General features: G+C 53.5%; 1 protein-coding gene across 1 annotated transcript in view; it reads right to left on the bottom strand.

The window, feature by feature from the left end:
- BCR (BCR activator of RhoGEF and GTPase) overlaps positions 1-20,811 on the bottom strand; it is a 118,769-nt gene extending 97,958 nt beyond the window's left edge. Inside the window, exon 1 of the mRNA XM_032397547.1 lies at positions 19,420-20,811. Within this exon, the coding sequence (XP_032253438.1) occupies positions 19,420-20,731 (1,312 nt within the window). The 5' untranslated portion in view covers positions 20,732-20,811. The remainder of the gene's footprint in view (positions 1-19,419) is intronic.
- Positions 20,812-21,968: the final 1,157 nt, after the last annotated feature.

Raw genomic sequence — 21,968 nt, 5'->3', positions numbered from 1 at the left:
CAGGCTCTGCCTTGGAAGCTTCTTACCCTTCTTAAGCTCCTGCTGTCTGAGCATCAATATGGCAGGCACCACCTAGCTCCCTGCAGGGTGGTGTGAGGCTCAGATCCTGGAAGGCACATGGGATCCCATTACAAAGAGCAAAGCCACACCCAAATGCAAAGTTCCAGTAGAGACGGGAGTGCTCTCTCTCCTGCAAGACTGCCAAAGAGGGAACACCGGCACACTCTGGGGGTCCCTGGCAGTCAAAGTGCAGAGAGAGCTGAGCCTGCCAAACGGAAAGTTCTTAGGAAAGTACAGATTTCCACTGAGGCATCCACGCCCCACTGGAGTGCAGACAGTCAACAGAGTCTCCTTCCTGTCCTTGAGCCCTCCAGACTGACGGACCCAACCCCGGAGCTGGCTAGCTCCGACACAACAGTCCCTGCCCCACTGGCAAGGAGAATGCTCAGCAAAGTATAACAGGGACCAGAAAGAGAGCTTCCCGGGCAGGCAGCAAGCCTTGGACTCCCACACCAGGCAGCAGGCTGCTGGAGGACCGGTCATCTGTGACGAAGGAGAACAATGGCCCCAAGGTACCCAATGTCCCCACACCACAGTGTGGAGATGCATGGAGGCAATAGCCACACATGTGAGCCCTGCTCATTTCAGTGCCGGCCTTAGCACAAGCATTCCTGACTACGCAGGGCTGTGCTCCGGCGGGCAAGACACCAGCTGGCACGACCAGGCCTCCCCCTGCCAACCACCTGCCTGGATACCATCACCTCCGCCCGGGCAGACACCCTCCAGACACTGCCCTCAGCCCCTCCCACTTCAATCTGGCCTTGCTCTGCATTTCAGCACGTTGCCCAGGTGACACCTGCACAGCCCCCGAGCCCCTGCTCCCAGCCCAAGGGCTGGCCAATGCGCGGCGAGAAAAAATGACAAATCAACTGGCAAAAAAGCATCACGGTTCCCATTTAAACTTGCACGCGCAGCCAAATCCACCCCCTGGCTCTCCACAGGTTCCCTGGACCCCAGTCACTGCAGGCAGCCAGACCCAACGGGGCCTTACAGAAAGACTGCTTCGGGAGCCCCGCCAAAAAGGCTTCCCAAGTCACGTGCTGGGAAACTCAGAGCAACATGACTTAATTTTATTTGGAACCTCAGAACTAAAGGGATCTTAAAGATGCTACCGTGGGGCTTCTTCACTTACACGTGGGAACTCAGAGGCCCACGGAATTTAAAGCGATTTACCAAGTATCAGAGTGGCAGCCAAAACGAGCAACACAGAGCAGAAGGAGCAAGCGCGGGGCCCAGCTCTGTAGTCCAGGAGCCAGGACGGCTGGAACGCTCAGGCGGACGAAAACCACAAGGTGGACGCCGCCGCAGCGTGCTCAGACAACTCACCGGCGCCAGAGCAACGCCTATCCCCCTTCCTCCCCAAGTCCATTATACCACACTGCCCTCCCTCCAAACATGGCCTTGCTGCTGCCGAGTGTGGCCACGCAAGTTCTCTCCCTCCCATAAAATCCCTTTTCTACCCTGGCATTCAGCTTCCTTGGAGCTTACATTAAAGCCAGGCAGGAACTCCATGGGAGGCCAGAATTAACTGGACAATGCTATTTAGCAGGCCTAATCCATGGCCAGGATACATGGAAGAGAAGCCGAAGTGCTTTTCCGGTTCAGTTACAAGCAGCCCAGGGCAGCAATAAACTAGCAAGTTTCATGATAAACAAGGGGACAGGGAGTTCTTTCCTTACCAAGAACCACGGAGCTGACAAAGAACTAGGTGTCACATAGCCGTGACCTCGGGAAGTTTCCCAAATGAGACACTGGACGGATGTGGCCCCTGCTCAGGGCCTCTCCTGATTCAGAGCCCATGGGACCTGTTATTTCTGGGGAACATCAAGGAACTGGGAGTTATGATGGGACCCAGTTTAGGACAGATGCCTCCTAAAGCAAACCTTAACCTCAGATCCCGCTTCTCTAGACAAAAACCCCAGATCACAATTTTGGATTTTGGGGAGGCAAGTCTCCGCCAAGCCTCCCCCTGCCCCGTGCTCCCCCTCCCCCTGCTCCCCCTTCCGTTCCTGTCCCCTTCCCTCAGGGGAAGCCTGCCCTTTCTATCTCCTGATGGAACCACTTCCGTAAAGTCCTGCAAAAGGAACGGGGCAAGAAAGAGGTCCAAAGAGAGCAAAGTTTACCCTATAAAACCAAGGGTAAACTGGAACATTTCTGGAAGGTAACTGGGCAGAAGACTTCAAGGGTCTTCAAACCATCCACACCTCTGACTTGGTAAATCCCCTGACAGAGGCCCACCCTCAAGGAAAGAGGCAGAAATGCAAATGGAAACCCACATAAGAAAATGCTCATTGACTGTAATGAATGCCACTGAACTGTATACTTAAAATGTGGTATACACAAACATTGGGACATTATTCAGCCTTAGAAAAGAAGGAAATTCTGACACATGCTACAACATGGAGGAGGCTTTATGCTCAAAGAAATAAGCAGTGATACTGTATGAGTCCACTTACAGGAGGTCCCTAGAAGAGTCAGATTCATAGAGATGGGAAGTAGAATGGGGGCTGCTAGGGGCCGGGGGAGGGAAGGCTGGGGGGTTACTGCTTCATGGGACAGAGTTTCAGGTTCGCAGGATGAAAAGAGTTCTGGAGATGGATGGTGCTGGGGGCTGCACAATAATTTGAATGTACTTAATGCCACTAACCTGGGCACTAAGAAATGCTTAAAATGGTAAATTTTATGTTATGTATATTTTACCGCAATTTAAAAAAATTAATGCAATATGCCAAAAACCATTGAACTGTACACTTTATTTTTTTTTAAGATATTTCTTTATTTAAGTAATCTCTCCCCCCACTGTGGGGCTTGAACTCACGACCTCAAGATAAAGAGTCGCATGCTCTTCTGACTAAGCCAGCCAGGCACCCCGAAAAGTACACTTTAAATGGGTGAATTGTAAGGTATGTGAACTATGTCTCAATAAAAACGTTCTTAAAAAAAAAAAAAAAAGATGCTCACTGGGGCACCTGGCTGGCTCAGTCAGTGCAACATACAGCTCTTGATTTCAGGGTCGTGGGTTCAAGCCCCACACTGGGTATAGAGTACTTAAAATTTTTTTGAAGATGCTCACTGAAATATTGCAGTTACCAGCTACATTCAGTAAATAATACTTTTTTATTTTGCTTTGTTGAGAGAGAGTGTGCGAAAGCTGGGGGGGGGAGGGCAGAGGGAGAGAATCTTAAGCAGGCTCCACGCCCACGAAACCAGGCTCAATCTCCCAACCCTGAGATCATGACCCAAGCCAAAACTAAGAGTCAGACACTTAACTGACTGAGCCACCCAGGCTCCCCTCAGTAAATACTTTAAATGTCCAACAAAATTAATCAAAATTAAATCATTTAACTGTAACTCTATCACAAAGTAACAATATGGTCCTTCAAAATGTTTACAGAATATTTAGTAAAACAAGAAAAGGCTCTCCTTACCCGACAATGGGAAGACACCCAAGTAATGCAGCAGGATCTCAGCTACATAAAATTATAGATATGACTTTATAATAAAGTCAGGAAGAAAAGAAAATCTCCATTAACACTGAGCAGAAACCTGTCTCCCTGAACAGGTCAGCCTTCCAGCTATGACCTAAAAGCAATCCATGGCCTCTTCCACCTGTCAACCATTTAAAACATAGAGCTAGCACTCATAGATTCCCGGAGGAGGATGGTTCTCAACCCTGGCTGCAGAGGGAATGACCCACAGAGCTGTTCCAGAAACCCAAGCCGGTTTAGAGGAAGAAATCAAACAGCCATGTGTGAAGTGCTTATGAATGGGGGTGGCCTCTGGGAGCTGAGAACAGCCGACAGCCAGCAAGAAAATGGGACCTCAGTCCCACAACCACCAGGACCTGGATTTTTGCCAACAACCTAAGAATGGAGGAGACACGGAGCCCCCAGATGGGAATGACAGGAGCCCGGGCCCTGGGCAACACTTTGATTGCAACCTGGGGAGACCCTGAGCAGAGGACGCAGCTAAGCCATGCCCCGACTGCTGACCCATAGACAGTGTGAGTTTTCAAAACAAAACTAAGAACCACCTCCGGGAGTGACCCGCCGTGGAGATGTGTGTGTGACTGTTTTAACTACAGCAGAGGCAGTCTATGTGGGCAGCTAGGGTGGAGACCTATTTCTTTCATTCTCTGCCAGGCCAAACATCCCCATTTCCCGTAACCACTCTGCTGACAGCCTTTAGGCTTAGCCGCACCGAGCAGAGTACCACTATGGTATTCCAAGGTCTGCACGCTTCCACGAATACCAGGCAAAACCTGGACTCCTAAACATCATGTGCTAGCCTGCTGACCCCTGAAAGGTCCCAGGCAAATGAAAACCCCCAGACCTTTTCCAAGCAAACCACAGGCCAGCCCAGCTTTTCAAAAATCCCTCTGAACCTTCAAAACAAAACAGCTCTGAAAGGACAACAGCCAAGGACAGTACGTGGATCCGGACCTCTGCTCCTGCCTGGTCTGTGTACCCTGGAGCCTGAAAGTCAGGCCGGCTGGGGTGTCTCGGTGTCTCAGCACACGCCGCGATGCCTGCAGGTCCCGCCTTGGCCTTTGATGTCCAAGGTCGTATTTATGCTCCTGTCTAGTCATGCCCAACTCAGAATTCAGTAAACACAAAGTGACCCTCCTCTCCTTAGGCACGGCTCCCATTAATTCACATACTTGAGGGAGCCAGGGAGAAAGGAGAAAGAAATGAGAAGGAAACATTCACGTTCTGTTCTCTCAGATGTACCCTCCCGCGCTCCCGGGCCACACACCTGCTTGTCGCTCCCCAGTAGCCAACAACCATGCCAATTCTGCACCTGCAGTATTAGGAAGTAGGCCCCTTGCTGGCTTCCTGGGGGCCCAGCTGCCCAGTCCAACACAGCAGACATTTCCTGAGCGGTTGGAACAAAGTGCCTCCCCCAGAGAGCCAGCAGGCTGGGCCTCAGCCCATTAACCTTCCCGGACTTCCTTGCCAGAGTTTCTGGAACCTGAGACTGCAGACTAAGCAGGGATAAATAAGCAACCACAGGGCTCATGGGACTGGAGAAGCCGGAGGATGACAAAGGAATGTTTGGGACCAAGTCTCTGATGCTTCCTCACACACCCCTTTCTGGAGCTGTGGGCATTCTTTTCTAGAGTCACACGGGTCTACTTTTCTGGAGACGCACATCCCTTTCTAGAGCACCCCCCTACACACACCTCAAACAGTCCTTCTGGAGCCTTGCCTACTCTTCCACGGAGAAGAATCTGCTGCAGCAACTCATACCATCTGGCCACTGAAGAAATACCACAGGAGAGGAAACCAGACTTATGTTAATAATCACAACCCAGATTTCTAAGGGCCAAATTCTAACAGTGGTTCACCAGCTGCTTTGGGAGCGAGGGTGGACCCATCTGACTGCTCCATGACAAGACACTGTTCCAACAAGGGCCTCCCTACTGGGCACTCATGCACATGTGGGTCTCAGATCCCAGACCATTACCATGACTCACTGGGGCCCCTAAGCCACATGCTCCGCATCTGACACTCCATTAGCACAGGGCTCATCGCTGCATTCCTCTCCAACCACGCTCGGCCACCAGCCACAGGGACACGACCCACGTGGCCACTGTTCCATTCCCCTCTGTGCCAGCCACACAGTGGACCTCCCTGTCCCCTCTCAGACCTGCTAAAGGGCCCCAAACCCGGCTCTCCCAAACCAGCTTTCTGCCTCACAGCCACCTTGATCTCTCTCCCCTCCGGGTCTTCTCACCCTCACGCAGCCCCCTACCCTCCTGGATCCCCTGGTGAGCCAAGCCAATGTCTTTGAAGCACCGCCACATGCACACGAGGCCTGGATGCCTGAAAGCCACGTCACTCCTGGTCACCGTTCAGCAGTAACTTGATCACTCCTCTGCTGGGACCACTAACCTCCCCACTGACCCCACACACACTTGATCACTTCCTTGGAGCTCCTACTTGGACCCTGGGACCAAGCAAGCCCATGGGTACACACTCGGGGAGCTCTCAAAAACTCTGATCCTAAACCCCTGACCCCTTTGCCTTTCTGCAACATAAACTCCCCCACCACACTTCCCTCTCATCTCAGACTCCTCTCTCTCCTGTGAGGCCCCCAAATATGCAAAGCCCAGACCTGATCCAGCCTTCCTGGTCTTGCCTTGCCTGGCCTTCCTCCTAAAGGTCTGCAGACTGCTGCCCCCACCCCCGACCCTGAGGCCTCCAGCACAGCCCTCCCAACCCCCAGACTCTACCGGGCTGGCCTCCTTTCTCTTCTGTCACCCCCTCCCACTGTCTGCTCGCTCTTGTCCTCTCCATCTTCCCCCCAGACCCACTTACTCCCAAGACAACAACTCCAGGGGCCCCCACTCCCACCAGACCATCTTGTACACTCCTGCCAAATGCCTTTCCTGGGGCAGAGCTCCAAAAGCAACCTTCCCCTCTCAACAACCTTCCACCTGCCCCATCACCCTTCGAGAAAGCACGACGTCCTCAGCCTAGCTTCCCGGTCCTGCCCAGCATGACCTCAACCCTCCTATATCCACCCTCACCTCCCCTGTTGCCCACATTTTACACTAATTCTCCAACCAAACAGGCTCTGCTATTTCCTAGCACTGTGACTACCTTCCAGCTTCTGGGTTCTTGCCACTCTACTCTCCACCTAGAACAGTCCCCTCAGCCCTCTTCCCCAAGGACACGGGACAAAGGACAGGAGGCCTCCCCGCCCATGTGCTCCACAGCACCACTCTCTCCACAGAACCCTGAGACCTTTCTCACATCACGGTATTTCAAGTGCCTGCTCGTCCCCGCTCCCACCCTGGTCCGCAGGCTCCTCGCACCCCAGCTAAGGGCTGAGTCTGAACCAATCATTTCCTAGGATAGGGAGAGGAACAAAGCTTCCTGAAGAACAGTGTTTTCCGGGGCGTCTGGGTGGCTCAGTCAGTTAAGCGTCTGCCTTCGGCTCAGGGGTCCTGAGTCGATCCCGGGGTCCTGGGATCGAGCCCCACATTGGGCTCCTTGCTCAGTGGGGAGCCTGCTTCTCCCCCCACCTCTGCTACTTCTCCTGCTTATTCTCTCTCTCTCTCAAATAAATAAAAATCTTAAAAAAAAAAGAAAGAACAGTGTTTTCCCATCACCTTTGCCCCTTAAAAAACTGAATACTTACCACTACTGAACTCTGTACGTAGTGGTCAAGATGGTACATTTTATATTATGTATCATTTTTTTCCACAATTAAACAACAACAACAACACTGAATATGAGGGAGAGAAGGTGAGACAGGCCCAGCCGGATCCTGGTGCTGCTGAAAGTGGCTGAATAGCAGGGGGGCTTAGTGTCCTGTCTTTCTTCCTTCATGGGGGTTTGTAAATGGCAATGTTTTCTAAATTAAGAAAGCAACTGTAAGAAAAAAAAAAGCACTTATAAAATACATTTCCGGTAATAATCCCATGCCTGCAAATATGAATGCAGACATGTTCACCCACGTTCCTACAGGAAAGTGGAAAGCTTTCAGAAATCAACATTCATGAACGAACATTTTCTGGTCTAAGGTCTGAGATTTAGACAAAAATAAATACTGTTTTTGCACACACCGGCTTGCACACACCCCCAGAGAGTGAATATGCTGTGCTGAGCATCCACCTAAGATAATTCACAAGTCAGGCCACTGGGACTTCCAGCCAACCGGAGGATGGCCGAGCCCACCCCGGCGACCCCTGCACCTTGGAGGACAGGATAGGTGCGCACTTGCATCACTGGTCCAGCCTGTGCATCCCCTGCCTCACATCACAGCCGTTCTGTGACACTAGGGAGGGTCACGAGACTAAGATCACCCTATCTATTCAAGTATGGAAGAAGTCCAAACAAGCGGATGGCCTTGAGTCTTTCACCTAAAACCTTGGATGACTCAGCTTTGGGGGTCCCTGCTGCTCATCCAGGGGGGCCCCTATGAGAGAAAAATGCAGAACTCTGCAAATGCAGCATGCTGCCCAAAGCACTGGCTGCTCATCTCTCTTGAGCAGAGGCCTCGGTGAGCTCAGCCTCTGGGGGGCTTGCTGTCTGTCCAGCCATCACCCAGGCCCGGCACCGAAATGCTTAAGGAAGAAACTGAAAACATTGTGCTAAGTAAATTTAACAAGCCAGACACAAAAAGACAAATGCTCTATGAGTCCACATATGTGATGTTCCTAGAGCAGAAAGTAGAATGGTGGGTGCCAGGGGCTGGGGGGGATGGGAAGTTGTTGTTTAATGGGGACAGTTTCGGTCTGAGACGATGAAAAAGTTCTGGAGATGGATGGTGGTGATGGTTGCACAATAGTGTGAATGCTCAATGCCAATGAACTGGACACTTAATGGTTTAAATGATACACTGTATGTTCTAATATTTCACAATAAAAGCGGGGGGGGGGGCACCTTGGAGAAGAACACAGTCCTCAAGGTGTGTGGATGGAAAAGGCTGCCTCTGAACAAGCAAGTTCCTGATAGACAGACCTGTGAGGTAGAGCCTCAGGCTGGAGGCTGGATCAAGCCCTGGTGAGGCTAGCAAACTCCCAGCATCCCATTCCCCTGGGGTCCTCCCCCAAGGAAAAGGAGGCTCCATCGGTCCCTCCAGAACCTCCACACACAGGCCTCTCAGGCCTCAAGGTCTGATCGGGACCCCCATAAGCCAGCAAAGTATGCCCAGGCGGTAGCCAGTGCCCAGCCACCCGTGTGGCCCAACACCCTCTGGAACATTATTCAGCTACCAAAAGGAATGAAGTGTTGATGCATGCTACAACAGGGATGAACCCTGATACCTTATTCTAAGTGAAAGAAGCCAGATACAAAAGGCCACGTTACACAATTCATGTGAACTGTCCAGAAAAGGCAAATCTAGGGACGTCTGGGTGGCTCAGTTGGTTAAGCGTCTGACTCGTGGTATCAGCTCAGGTCATGATCTCAGGGTCATGAGATTGAGCCCCGAGTCCGGCTCTGTACTCAGCAGGGAGTCTGCTTGAGATTCTCTCTCTCCTTCTCCCTATATGCGCTCTCTTTCCCTCTCTCTCTAAAAATAAATAAATAAAATCTTAAAAAAAAAAAAAAGGCAAATCTACAGAGAGTAGAGTGGTGCATGCCAGGGGCTGTAGGAGAGAGGGGGTCATGGTGGCTAAAGGGAGCAATTTCCTTTTGAGGTGATGAAAAATTTTTCTAAAATTAGACAGAGGTGATGCTTGCATAACTCTGTGAACATACTAAAAAAACACTAAACCGTACACTTTAAATAAGTGAATTCTGTGGTGTGAAGTCTACCTCAGCCATTTTTTTAAAAAGATTTATTTATTTGAGAGAGAGAGTATGTGAGCACGCATGAGCGTGGGGAGGGGCAGAGGGAGAGAATCCCAAGCAGACTCCATGCTGAGTGCAGAGCCCCACGCAGGGCTTGATCTCACGACCCTGAGACCATGACCCGAGCCAAAATCAGGAGTTGGATGCTTAACCAACTGAGCCACCCAGGCGCCCCTCTACCTCAGTCATTTAAAAACCACCACCACCAGGCAGGAATATAGCTCCTCATTTACAGGGTGTAAGTGAGGGAAACCAAACAATCGCCTGCCCATCATCCCAGGCACCAGATGGGATGGAAACTGCATTTGCCCCTAAGTCTCCAATCAAAAGACTTTCTGGAACTCTCAAAAAGAGCGTGTGCCCCAGTCGTGCTGCAGGTCCAGCTGCCCCAGCCTCTCAGGGAGGGGGTGAGGTGTGGCTGGGGAACAGCAGATGGCGGTGGTCAGCGTGGGCCACCCCGATTCCCCTGACGCTCTGGGGAAACATCACTCAGCTCTTCCCCACGCCCCACCACTCACAATGGGGGCTGGCTCCTCACCCCCCACCTGCCCCTCAGGGGCGCCCCTGATACGGCGCTGCCCAGCTCTCCAGTATCCTCCCCGGCTATACACAAGGCAAGGCCCTCTGGTCTGGAAAGCCTCAGGCAATCTGCAGACATGGTCCGTACATGCCAAAGCATCAGTAATTTTCAGAGCTTCCCATCTTCCTCCGTTTTCTCCTATTAAAATAAGAAAGTCTGTGGTTTTTATTTCCTCTCTTGAGGGCTTACAATCACTGAAAGTGAGAACAAAGTGGTTCCGAGCCTTCCCTCCACAAACTTGAGGGGGAGGGGGCTTTATGAGAAAAATCGAGAGGTCTCTCTCTTCCTCCAGCCTCTAGCTTTGAGGCCGCCAAAAACCACAAGGCCTTGCAATCGGGAACACTGCAAGAGGACCTCATTCTATCCACCATGGGGCGGCGCGATGTGGCCCAGGATGGAGGGCTCGGCAACATCGGTGTGTAGCCCCAAGTTCTCTGGGCTGATGGAACTTCACATCTGGGGTCATGAGGCAGAAAAATATATGCTGCACATTTAAGATGCAATAACTCCACTCAACCTCAGTGAACACACTATGAGAGGTAACAGAGGGGGGCCATGGCCACGGCAGACCCCTGGGTCCCCCTGGAGCTCATACTGGGGACTTTTGCTGAGCCAAGTGGGTAAAATGGCCTACTCCTCTTGAATTATGCATTTCTCCTTTAAAATCTCTTGCTAAGTGGCGTGCAATCAACGGGCATTAGATGCCTGAGGGGGCGACTCAGACAGGGGGCCAAGCCCCTAGGGACCACCCACTCTGTGCACTCCAGTTCCCTCAAAGCCTCCCAAGGAGGGGGTCATGGTCTTCAGCCCGCAGAATCAACGCCCTGCACAGGACCACACCCCAGATCTACCTTTACAGTCTGCATTCTTTCCCCGAACTAGGGTGACATATGTTGCCTCTAGGTTGCTTCTAGAATATCCACCTTGTCACTTGCAAGGATACGTGCATATCTGCCCTTCCTGCTCTACTGGCATTCCAACTGACCCCGGCAGCATATGTTAAAAGGAACATGTCAGCCCTTTAAAATGAAGTGAATCTTCAAAGGCTCTTCTTAAACCAACAGAGGCACTTGAGTGAAGGATCCCCTCGGGCCGCTCCATTCCTGGCTTGGCGGTGGCTGGAGCAGCAAGTCTTTCTCCCTCTCCTTCCAGTGTCCCCTTGAGTCTCCTGGCCAGCCAGAGCCAGTTCCTTCCTAATGCTCCCTGGGTCATGTACTGACCCTCTGTGCATGTGGCCAGCCATCCCTGTCACATCCTCCCAGCCAGGCCTTGTCCCTCTGTACCTCCTGGGACCCGCTCACAGCAGAGCATGGTCAGCATCCACCAACCCCCACCCTCAGCTCTTGACCATTGGGTGGAAGAGGCAGACAGATGAGCAGTGTCCTCCAACATATTTGTCCTCTTGGTCCCCTTGCCACATAATTTGCTGGAGGAATCTTTAGCAAAGTGCCCCAGGAGGACATAGGGAGAGTGAGGAAATTTTCTGAGAGCTATGCAAAATAAAGGAAAGAAACAACATTCTTGGGGCGCCTGGGTGGCTCAGTCAGTTAAGCATCTGCCTTTGGCTCAGGTCATGATCTCAGGGTCCTGGGATCGAGTCCCACATCAGGCTCCCTGCTTGGCGGGAAGCCTGCTTCTCCCTCTCTCACTCCCCCTGCTTGTGTTCCCTCTCTCGCTGTCTCTGTCAAATAAATAAATAAAATCTTAAAAAAAAAAAAAAAAGAAACAACATTCTTGGGTGGCTGATACCCTCATGGACCTGTCCAAAGGCTGGGACCAGATGATGCTTGTCTTAGGTTTATGAGGCTGTCTCCCCAGCAGACTGAAAATGACCTGCTGGGAAGCCTGTCTCCTGACACTCAGCACCATTCCTGTCTGAAACGTGTTTGCTGAACATCCCCTCCACCTACTAGGGGAGGGGAAGGAGGTCACTCTGTGCCCACACTCCTGTGATTGGCATCACTCTATGGTCTGAGGAGAGAGGCCAGCACCAGCCCCTCCACCGACTGCCTGACCCTGGGCAGGTGTGTTTGTCTCACACCCCCTCAGACCCAGTCAGCTGATGGCATATAATTAAGTTAATAATCTTGCTCCAGCCACGTCACAAGAATGTTTCGAGGGCACATGAAACAGCCCCCACCAAAGCTGTAGTTACTACACAAGTGGGGTCTCACAATCTTCCTTCACCAGACCTCAGCAGGCGCATCTTAGAACCCGCCAGTCGTGTCTCCCTTGGGCACCAGACGCCATCCCTGTCCACAGTCATTTTGCAAGGTCGCCGTAGCAAGCGCTAGAAGCCAAGACAGCTAATTAGCAGGCTCCCGTCTGAGGACTCAGGGAGCTCTCTAAGGTTGAGCAGGGGAAGACCAAGGCTCAGCAAAGAAGGAAAAAATAATCTCCAGATAATTTCCAAAGCGAACAAGTTTCCTTCCTGGGGCACCTATATCACTGGGCCCCTGAAAATCCAATGTCGCTTATGTGATGGGGGGAAGCAGGATTAAAAAGAACAGGGAAGGGTCTGAGCAAACAGAGACCCCAGAAATGGCGTCTCATTCTGTCTCTGACCCACAAACATCCACAACACCCAAGACACAGACAGATCCACGTGCGCTCAGGACACCACTCCTCAAACATGGTTAAGAGCCTACAGTGAGGCCCATCCTAGGACACTGAGATAAGTAGGATCTTGTCTTAAGAAGGAAGGAGAAGGAAGCCAGCCAGACACAGGATTAACAGGAAATCACAGCAAACATACGGTGAAAGGAAGATATACAGTTAGGGAAGACGCCAGGACATCACAAAGGTTTTGTTTTTGTGTGTTCATTTTTATTTTACTTTTTAATTTAAAAAAAAATTATTTTTTTTTTGGTACGTGTGTGTTAGTTTTTATTTTTTTTTTTATTTTTATTTATTTATTTTTTTTTAAAGATTTTATTTATTTATTTGAGAGAGAAAGAATGAGAGACAGCACGAGAGGGAAGAGGGCAGAGGGAGAAGCAGACCCCCTGCCGAGCAGGGAGCCCGATGTGGGACTCGATCCCGGGACTCCAGGATCGTGACCTGAGCCGAAGGCAGTCGCTTAACCAACTGAGCCACCCAGGTGCCCCGTGTGTGTTAGTTTTTAAAGACAAGGCCCTTGGAGATTAGCCTCTCCACAAATCCATGAAAAAAGCCAAGAGACAATTTCCATGAAGACGATGCCTGGCACGCAGCAGATACTCAATAAACACTTTTGAGTGACTGAATGGGGAGAGGTGGTTACCTTGCTAACAGAAAAGTAGGTAAAGAAGAAAGACGGGAAGCATTGTGTTCCTAACCTAGAATTTTAAAGGAAAAAAAAAAAATCAAACCACTGAAGAAAAGCATCTTAGCAATGACGGGGTCCAACCACTAACTTCTTCGGCAAGGAGCGAGGTGTGGTAACCGGTGAAGTGGGAGGACACCGCGCTCCTAACGCCAGGCTGTGTCTTCTTGGCTCCACAAGGCTGCCGTAGCACCAAACAACGCATCACTCAAATTCTTCCTAAAACATGGCTGGTGAGGCCAGCACAAGCACCATCTTTCTCTGCCATGGCGGCCTTTCCTCTACTGCCCAATGAGGGACTCACCGAGCGTTGTGGGCTGAACTGTATCCCCCCAAATTCATATGCTGAAGCCCTGACCGCCAGTACCTCAAAATGTTGACTGTATTTGGAGATGGGGGTCTTTAAAGAGGTGATTAAGTTAAAATGGGGTCGTTACGGTAGGCCCTAACTCAATATGCCTTGTGTCCTTATTGAGGACACTGTGGACAGAGGGACACTAGGCGTGCAGGGGCACAGAGGGACGACCATGGAATGAGGCGGGGGGGGGGGACACAAGCAGGGAGGCATCTGCAAGGCAAGTCAAGGAGAGAGGCCTCCGAGGAGACCAACCCTGCCAGCACCCTGATCTTGGACTACTTGCCTCTAGAAATACAGAGAAAATAAATTCCTGTTATTTAAGCCACCCCCAGTATGTGTTTTGTCATAGCAGCCCTAGCAAACTAATACCCCGGGCCACTTCAAAACGTGGGTGTGAAAGCCAAGGAAATCACCATGACTAACAGGTGTTTTCCTAAACATACCTATTAAGAACCAGAAATGGGAATTAAGGATGAGAATACTGCTCCCGGCAACTTCAAAACCCTACTTGAGTGAAATAAACGAGACACAGAAAGACGGCTATTACGTGCCTGCAATGACATGAGATAAGCCGACGCGCAGGGGCAGAGAGGAGATGGTGGTTGCCAGGGGCTGAGGTGGAGGGAAGATGAGTTAGTGAGTTAGTGCTGAGCGGCGGACAGAGCTTCAGTTTTGCAAGATGAAAAAGTTCCGAACATGGACAGTGGTGATAGTTGCATAACAACGTGAATGTACTTAATGACACTGAATTACAAACTTAACAATGGTTCAAATGACACATCTGGTTATGTATGTTGTACCGCAACAAAAAAAACACAAACCTATTACGTTACATAAGTAACATTTTAACTTAACTTATTCCATTGCTTTCAAAGCAAAAAAACAAAACAAAACAAAAAACCCAAAACAAAACCCTACATGACTGTATTGTAGTCAGGGTGAGGGACCCTAGTGGGATTCATAATTAATTAAACCCACTACCACCACCTCCTGAACCTTGATCTAAAAGGCAGCCGGGGAGGCGCCTGTGTGGCTCAGTCAGTTAAGCATCCGACTCTTGGTTTTGGCTCGGGTCATGATCTCAGGGTCGTGGGATCGAGCCCTGTGGCTCTGTGTCAGGCTCCGCGCTCAGCGGGGAGTCTGCTTGAGATTCTCTCTCCCTCTGCCCCTCCCCCCACTCGTGCACCTGCGCTCTCTCTCCAAAATAAATAAATTGATCTTAAAAAAAAAAAAAAGGCAGCCGCAGTCGAAACTCAGGCCTATTGTTTGACAACCTGAGTGCACTTGAAAATGCCCATCCATTCACTGTGAGTGAGGAAGCCCCTCGAACCACAGCGGTGAGCTGCAGCCTGGGCCTCAAGCATAGCCATGTCATCTCCCAGCTGGACCGAGCATATGGCTCACCTGGATGCTTTGTCCTAGTGAGGGCCACAGGCCTCCCAGCCGAGGAGGGGAGGGGGCTACTGAAGCCAGAAGCAACAAATGAGGTAAAAGGGAGGAATGGGGAAGGCACATTGCCCCGGACCCACACAAATCAACAGCACTCCCAGCTAGCTCCTTCCTTAGTGAAAGGTTCCAGAATATTTCATTCTGTTCCCAGAACAAGGAAACCATCCATTCTGGAGTCAGAAAACCCTTGTAAAATGTAAACTAGACTCCGTTTTCACCCTGTTGATTTAATGGTCTCAGACTCCACCTGCTTGGTTCTGTCCACCCTGCGTCTGTTCACGGAGAGGAGGCTGTACTCAGTTCAAAGGTGACCACAGGGTCTGATTTAAAGAGATGATGATCAAGTCAATGCAAGGCCCGAGTGACCTTTTCCTGGCCCAGAATTACTCAATCTAACTGGTGGCTGGTCCATTCAATCACCCAAGGGAAAAACAAAGCACTGATCATTCTGGTGACAACACATTGCCAGAATCCAAAGAGCAAATTAAACTGCTTAATAGAGATATGAAAACACAGGGCAGCAACTTGTATGAGAGCCCATAAAGAAACACAAGATCTGGGGTCAGGTCTCATGACTGATATTTGGAAAGGGGCGGAGGGACACCTGGGACTGAGCATTCAGATCAGGAATTCCTCAGACCTGTGGGGCACCTGGCTGGCTCAGTCGGTGGAGCATGCGACTCTTGATTTCAGGGCTGTAAGTTTGAGCCCCATGCCGGGTGCAGAGATCAGTTAAAAAAAAAAAAAAAAAAAAAGAATTCCTCAGACCTAAAAGAGTAAAGGATCTTGGGCTGTCTGGTGTCTCCCCTGAAAGGGCTCACCCAAGCTCTTGGAAAGGGAAGTTCAAGGACAGGGATGGAGTTGGAGACAGGTACAGCAGGTAAGATGCTTCCCAATGACTGGCACACCTTCCCAGCCTCTCAACTCCCCAACCCAAGCCCACAGCTGTGAAAAGGAGGAAGGGATCTTCCAGTACATGCTAGGTACACAGCTCTGAGCCAGGCTCCCTGGGAGACCCGGAAATGAACCAGGGATCCCTGCCTTCAAAACATACACAGCCTGTGCTACCATGTGGATAAACCTCGAGGAGATGCTGCTAAGTGAACTAAGCCAGACACAGAGGAACAGATCCTGTATGACTCTGTTTATATGCGGTACTAAGAGTAGTCAAATCAGGGCGCCTGGGTGGCTCAGTTGGTTAAGCGACTGCCTTCGGCTCAGGTCATGATCCTGGAGTCCCTGGATCGAGTCCCGCATCGGGCTCCCTGCTCGGCAGGGAGTCTGCTTCTCCCTCTGACCCTCCCCGCTCTCATGTGCTTGCTCTCTCTCATTCTCTCTCTCTCAAATAAATAAATAAAAAATTAAAAAAAAAAAAAAAGAGTAGTCAAATCATAGAAACAGAAAGCACAGTGGTGGTTGTCAGGAGCTCAAGGAGAGGAAATGGGGAGCTGTCGTTTGGTGGAGACAGTTTCAGTTGAAGAAGAGGAAAAGAGTTCTGGAGATGGATGGTGGTGATGGGTGCACAGCAATGTGAATATGCTTAATGCCACCGAACTGGACACTTAAGAATGGCTCAAATGGGTTAAGATGGTAAATTTTGTTACATATATTTTATTGCAGTAAAAAAAAAAAAAAAAAAGCAGTTCAGAGTCACAGGGGGCTGACATGGGTGCCCCCCAAGCCTTTGCTCCCACTGCTCTCAGGGCAGCCAGCTTCCCCTGCCCTCTGCCACTAGACATGTGCTGACAGGCGAGGCCTCTCTCTAGTGCTGCCGCCTCCAGAAGCTTCCCTGGTCTCACTCCCTCTGAACACATAAATGCTGTGTGTGTTCCTGTCTTCCGTGAACATGTAAGCTTGCAGACGGCAAGGACTATACTCTCCTCCTATGTAGCCCGCAAGGTAGGAAGGGAAGGGCTCACACACAGCAGGGCTAACAGCTGATGGACCCTGAGTGTGTGGAGGGGAAGGGACCCCTGGACCAACCCAGGATTTTCAGGTGCAGTGCGGGGCAATTCAAAGAATACCCTAAGGTGGCCATATTCGGGAAGGAACAGATCTGCATTCCCACAGGGACCCGGAACCCCGGGAATCCCAGCTCTGCTCCTTCCTGGTTTCGTCCTTAAACCTATGGTTGGGCAGACCCACCCTGTGAAGATGCAAGAGCCTGCGAGGGAAGACACTGTCACCAGGCCTGGCAGAGGGGTCATTTCAGCTTCTTCCCTCTAACACCAGGGCCCGCAACTCAAAAAATACGAGAGCGCACTCATCCAAAGGGCTTCTGAAGCCATGAGAGCTGGGCTTCCATGTCTGTTGCTGCTGCTGTGAAAAATTAGGGTGCTTCCACTCCCTCCCACACCGGGATTTTCCTCACTGTCTCCCTGTAGGGCACAGCCCTGGCCAGCAGGCCCCACGGCCCTCTAAAGAACATCAGGAAACAGTCCAGAAAGAGACAGATGGCTTTGCCAGCACAGGCTCCCTCCTTTCCCTCCAGCCACAATGCTCAGAAGAGTGCTGAGTACAGAGCTGAAGGCTCCCAGAGCTGAAAACCAGTTTTAAAACCTAACAGGACAGAGAACCTTGAGGGCATTCAGAGAAAGATCCAGAAAATCCTAAGAGTGGGGTCCAAGTCGTAAAAATGAACCCCTCGGCCATTTCCTGAGAACCTGCCCTGGGTTACACACAGAGCCGGGGTCCCAGGCCTGCAGCAGCTGTATGAGAGCCTGGATGGAGGCGTTGATGAGAAGGGGAAGAGGAACCGAAGGGCGACCTACGGAAACACATTCGGTCCGACCGGCCCCCACTTTCTGGAAGCTCAGAATTCTACCATCAGCAAGAGAATACCATTTCAGATCACAGGTCTCCATGAAAACCTCTCATTTTGTTTATTAACAATGTTCTCCCGCATCCTGGCGCTGAGGGCCAGTTCAAGCTGGCTCACTCAGTCGACAGCTGGCCAGACAAGGCTGGTGCCCAGTGACCACAGGGCAATCCTCCAGCCCCCAGGGGAGCTGATGTGCCTGCAAAGCAGGCTTCTAAATACTGCAGCGTTCCACCCCCCCAGCGAGGGACCTAAGGGATGCAGCTGGGTCAGACCACAGGTCCGAGCAGCAAGCCACAGCCACCCCCAGCTACAAATGGGAGATCAGCAACTGGATGTACCTAAAACAAACAAGACAGAGCACTGATCACAAAAAAGGCCACTTGAAAGAGCCAAAAATAGCCTTACTTGTTTCAAGAGGATTCTGACGATGGAAGCACATACAACTCCATCAGCAGAAAAAGAAAAATCAATGGAGCTGAAAACAGGATCAGCCCAACAGGGACCAGGACTCCAACAAGAGATTCCCCACAGGCTCCCAACCCCCAGCCCACCGGAGCCCCACACCCACCCATCCTCTTCTTACTCCAATCTTACAGACTGTGCCTGGATCTCAAAGCCCATCGCCCCAGAAGTTACATACACAACCCCCCAGGTTTTAATCTTAGGACCAAGGGTCAGATCATGGATTAGGAGACCAAAATGAGCACCACTGTACACTCATCCCTGGGAAGACAAGGAGGCAAGAGTGCACGGAAGGATCACAAAAGGGAGCTGGGGTAAGATGCACACAGGAGCCTCCGGGTGAGTAATGATGGGCGATGCCTCCCATCAAAGCCAGGCAAATCAGAACAGGTGTGGCTCGGCTTCAGCCCTGGATAAAATCTTCACCCCCGTTGATTTTCAGTGGCCCACTGAGTCAGAACTGCCTGTCACCTCACTTCCTCTTAATTTCTATTTTCACCTGCTCTGACTTGCATTCGGGCTGCTGGTTAGCAAGCGAACCTGACACTTCTACGGCTTGGGAGCAGCTAGCACATCTTGGGTTCCCCATTAGTGTCTTGTAACTCTTCCAGGACAGGAACAGTTGGGGTGGCAGTGAATTTCCGAGACACAAATCAATCCCCCCTAAAAGTACCCGATCTAGAAGGCAGAGATGGCCCCCTCTTAATACCACCCCCACTGCCTAGATAGAGTGATCACAGGGCAAGGAGATTACTGCCCAGGGCACCCTGGTCTCAACCCACAGAGCCTCACAAGAGGCACACCACTCCAGAACCAAAGGAACAGCCACCTACCATCCCCGCATACTGCCCGTCCCAACCCAATCCCAGTCCAAACACTGGGAATCTGCATTCAGGAGGAAGTGGGGGATGGCATTTGTTCAGGTGTAAGGATCAGCAGGAATCCTTCCTGTCCACGATAGCATGTGGACAGTCCAGAAAAGCCCAACAGGGTTCCTCCCCTGGTCAACGACCCCTTTTCTTTTCAATGGTTTCCAGCCAGGGTGCAGGTGTGCCCCCCCAAGGTGGTGGAGGTACCCACCTGCATCTCCATGGAAGGTGCCATCCTGAGGCAGCCTGCCCGACAAGCTGTCCCCATCGCTGGGCCAGATCTGCCCCGTCTTGCGGACGCCCACGATGGTGGCCTCCGACACGATGACCTGGCCCTGCCGGTGCCGCTTCTGGCACTGGGGCGTCGGGGGGCTGCTGCTGTCAAAGGACTGCTGTGAGTTCTGCGAGGGTGAGCGGCTCTTGTCCCGAAACATGCGGTAGGTGGTGGGGCTGGGGGACACGCGGCTGGACTGGCCCGAGGAGAAGTCCTCCTCGCTCGAGGTGAGGTTCTCATTGGAGCTGCAGTCCGGGGTGTAGCCGCCTCCGCTGTCCTCAAAGCTCCGAGGCGAGTAGGACCTGCGGGGCCAGGTAAGGCGCTTCTCCTGCTCCGAGGTGCTCTGGCTGCGCAGGAGCGGGCCCTTGCCCTCCCCTTCCATCATCATGCCCCCGACGTAGATGCTCTGGTAGGGCTGGTACTCCAGAGGCGGCCAAGGGGGCCTGCTGCCGCCATTGGCGTTGATCAGGTTGTCCTTCAGGAAGCGGGGGTTCAGCTCCGCGTCCTCGTAGTCGCCGTCGAGGCCGCAGCTGCTCTCAGAGGAGCGGCCCCGGTAAGAGGGTCTGGGCGCGTCCCCCAGGCTCGGCCCGGTGCCGTGCTGGGACTTCTTACGTTCCATCTGCATCGCCTGACTGCCCAGGGAGCTGATCCGGTCCGACACCTCTTTGTCGTTGACCTTCACCAAGCCGCGCTCGTGGTGAAACTCGACGTTCACGTAGAAGGGCTTCTCGGTGTCCACCGCCCCGGGCTGGCCGTGGCCCTTGCGGATCCTCTCAAAGTTGGACCTGAGCGCCGCCACGCTGGTGGGGGGGCCCCGGTCTTCCCGGTCCGCGGTCGCGGAGGCTCCTGGCCTGCGGGCGGCCGCGGGCCTGGCCTTGCTCGGGGAGCCCTCTCCGTCGGGCCGGGCCTCGGGCTCCTCGGCGGGCGGCGGGTCGGCGCCGTCGGCGGGCGCGGGCGGCGGGCGCTGCGCGGACGCGCGGGGCTCGGCGGCGCCGTCGGGGGTCTGCGCGGCGCGTCGGAAGCCCCAGCGTTGCCGGTCGTAGCTCTTCTTCTCCTTGGCCAGCAGCGTCTGCAGGTAGATCATGCGGAAGCGCTCCTGGTTCACCTCCTGCTCCAGGCGACGAATGGAGGCCTTGCAGCGCTCCAGTTCCTGCTCGATGTCGCCCACCGAGCGCAGCTCCATGCGCGGCGGCTCGGAGTCCGGGAACTGCGCCTTCCACGCCTCGGCGAAGCCCACCGGGTCCACCATGGCGCGGCCGGCCTCACCTGCGCCGCCCGGCTGAGCGCGGGGCCCGCCTCAGCGGCGGAGCGGCGACCTCTCCAGGCCCGGCCCGGGGCGCCCGGCGGCCCCCATGGCCTCGCGCGGCGGTGGTGGTGGCGGCCGCGGCAGCGGACGAACAATGCCCGCCCCCTCCCGGGCGGCAGGTGAGGCGGCGGGCTCGGCTCCCCCCGGGCGGCGCGGGGCGCGGGGCGCGGGGGAGGGCGCGCGCGAGGGGGGCGGGCGCGCGCGAGGGCGGGGGAAGGGCGCGGGGCTGCGCGCGCCGCTATTGTGTGCGGGGCTTCTCCGCGCGGCGCGGGCGCTGCCCTCCGCTCGGCCCGGCGCCGCTAGCCCATGGCCGCCGCCCGCGCGCTCCTCTGCTCTCGCTCCCGCGCCGCGCCTCGTCCCGGCCGCCGCCGCCTCCCGGGCAATGTGCTCGGCCCGGCCCGCTCTCGCCGCACTCCCGCCCGGCCCGCAATCGGCGCCGCAGGAAGGGGAGGGCCGGGGGGCGGTGGCCGCGGCGCGGCTGACGGAGCCGGGCGGGCCTCTTAAAGGGGCCGTGCAGAGGGCTCCGGGTTGGGGGGGGAAATGGGGGAGGGGGGAGGGGCCGCCGGGAGGCCGCGCCCCCACCCGGCCGCAGCCCTCTCTCAGTCTCCGCGCCTTAGGGAAACTCAGTCCCCGGCGGCGGCGAACCCGGCCCTCCGACGGCCCTGGCGAATTCTGCACTCCTGGAACAGGAACACCTGGATCTTCACGTCTCCGCAGCCCGGCAGCCACTCTCCAGCGTCAGGGCTGAGCGCTCTAGGGGCCACCCACCGGGCCCCTCGGCACGCTCGAGCCGGGAGGGGCGGGTCATCCAGGGAGGCGGGGAGGGCCAGGCTGGGCCACCAAAGCCAGGAGCGCCTGAGTGCCAACGGCCCCCAGCGCTGTGGTCTTGGAGTGGGTAATGCCACAGCTGCCGCAGGGCATTGTCGCAGAGGTAATTGGCAGGAATTTCTCCCCCAGGTCACTCAACACCCACATCGCCCTCCCTGTGGTCCTGAGCTGTATGTCTTTCCGGGGCCTCACCTGAGCTTCAGAGGGCCAGCCTAGTTTTTCCCGGATTGCGTGACTCAGAATTTAGGTGTTTAGTCTCCCCCTAAGGGGGTGGCCAGTCTCCACCATAACCCTCAGGACTGGGTGGAAGGCAGGATCGCCCAGGGCCGGCAGTGAAACAAAATCATCTCTC

This window comes from Phoca vitulina, unplaced genomic scaffold, assembly GCF_004348235.1.
Source record: "Phoca vitulina isolate PV1807 unplaced genomic scaffold, GSC_HSeal_1.0 scaffold100, whole genome shotgun sequence".
NCBI lineage: Eukaryota > Metazoa > Chordata > Mammalia > Carnivora > Phocidae > Phoca > Phoca vitulina.
The sequence above is the reverse complement of the archived record's forward strand: the minus strand, read 5'-3'. Positions and strand labels throughout refer to the sequence as shown.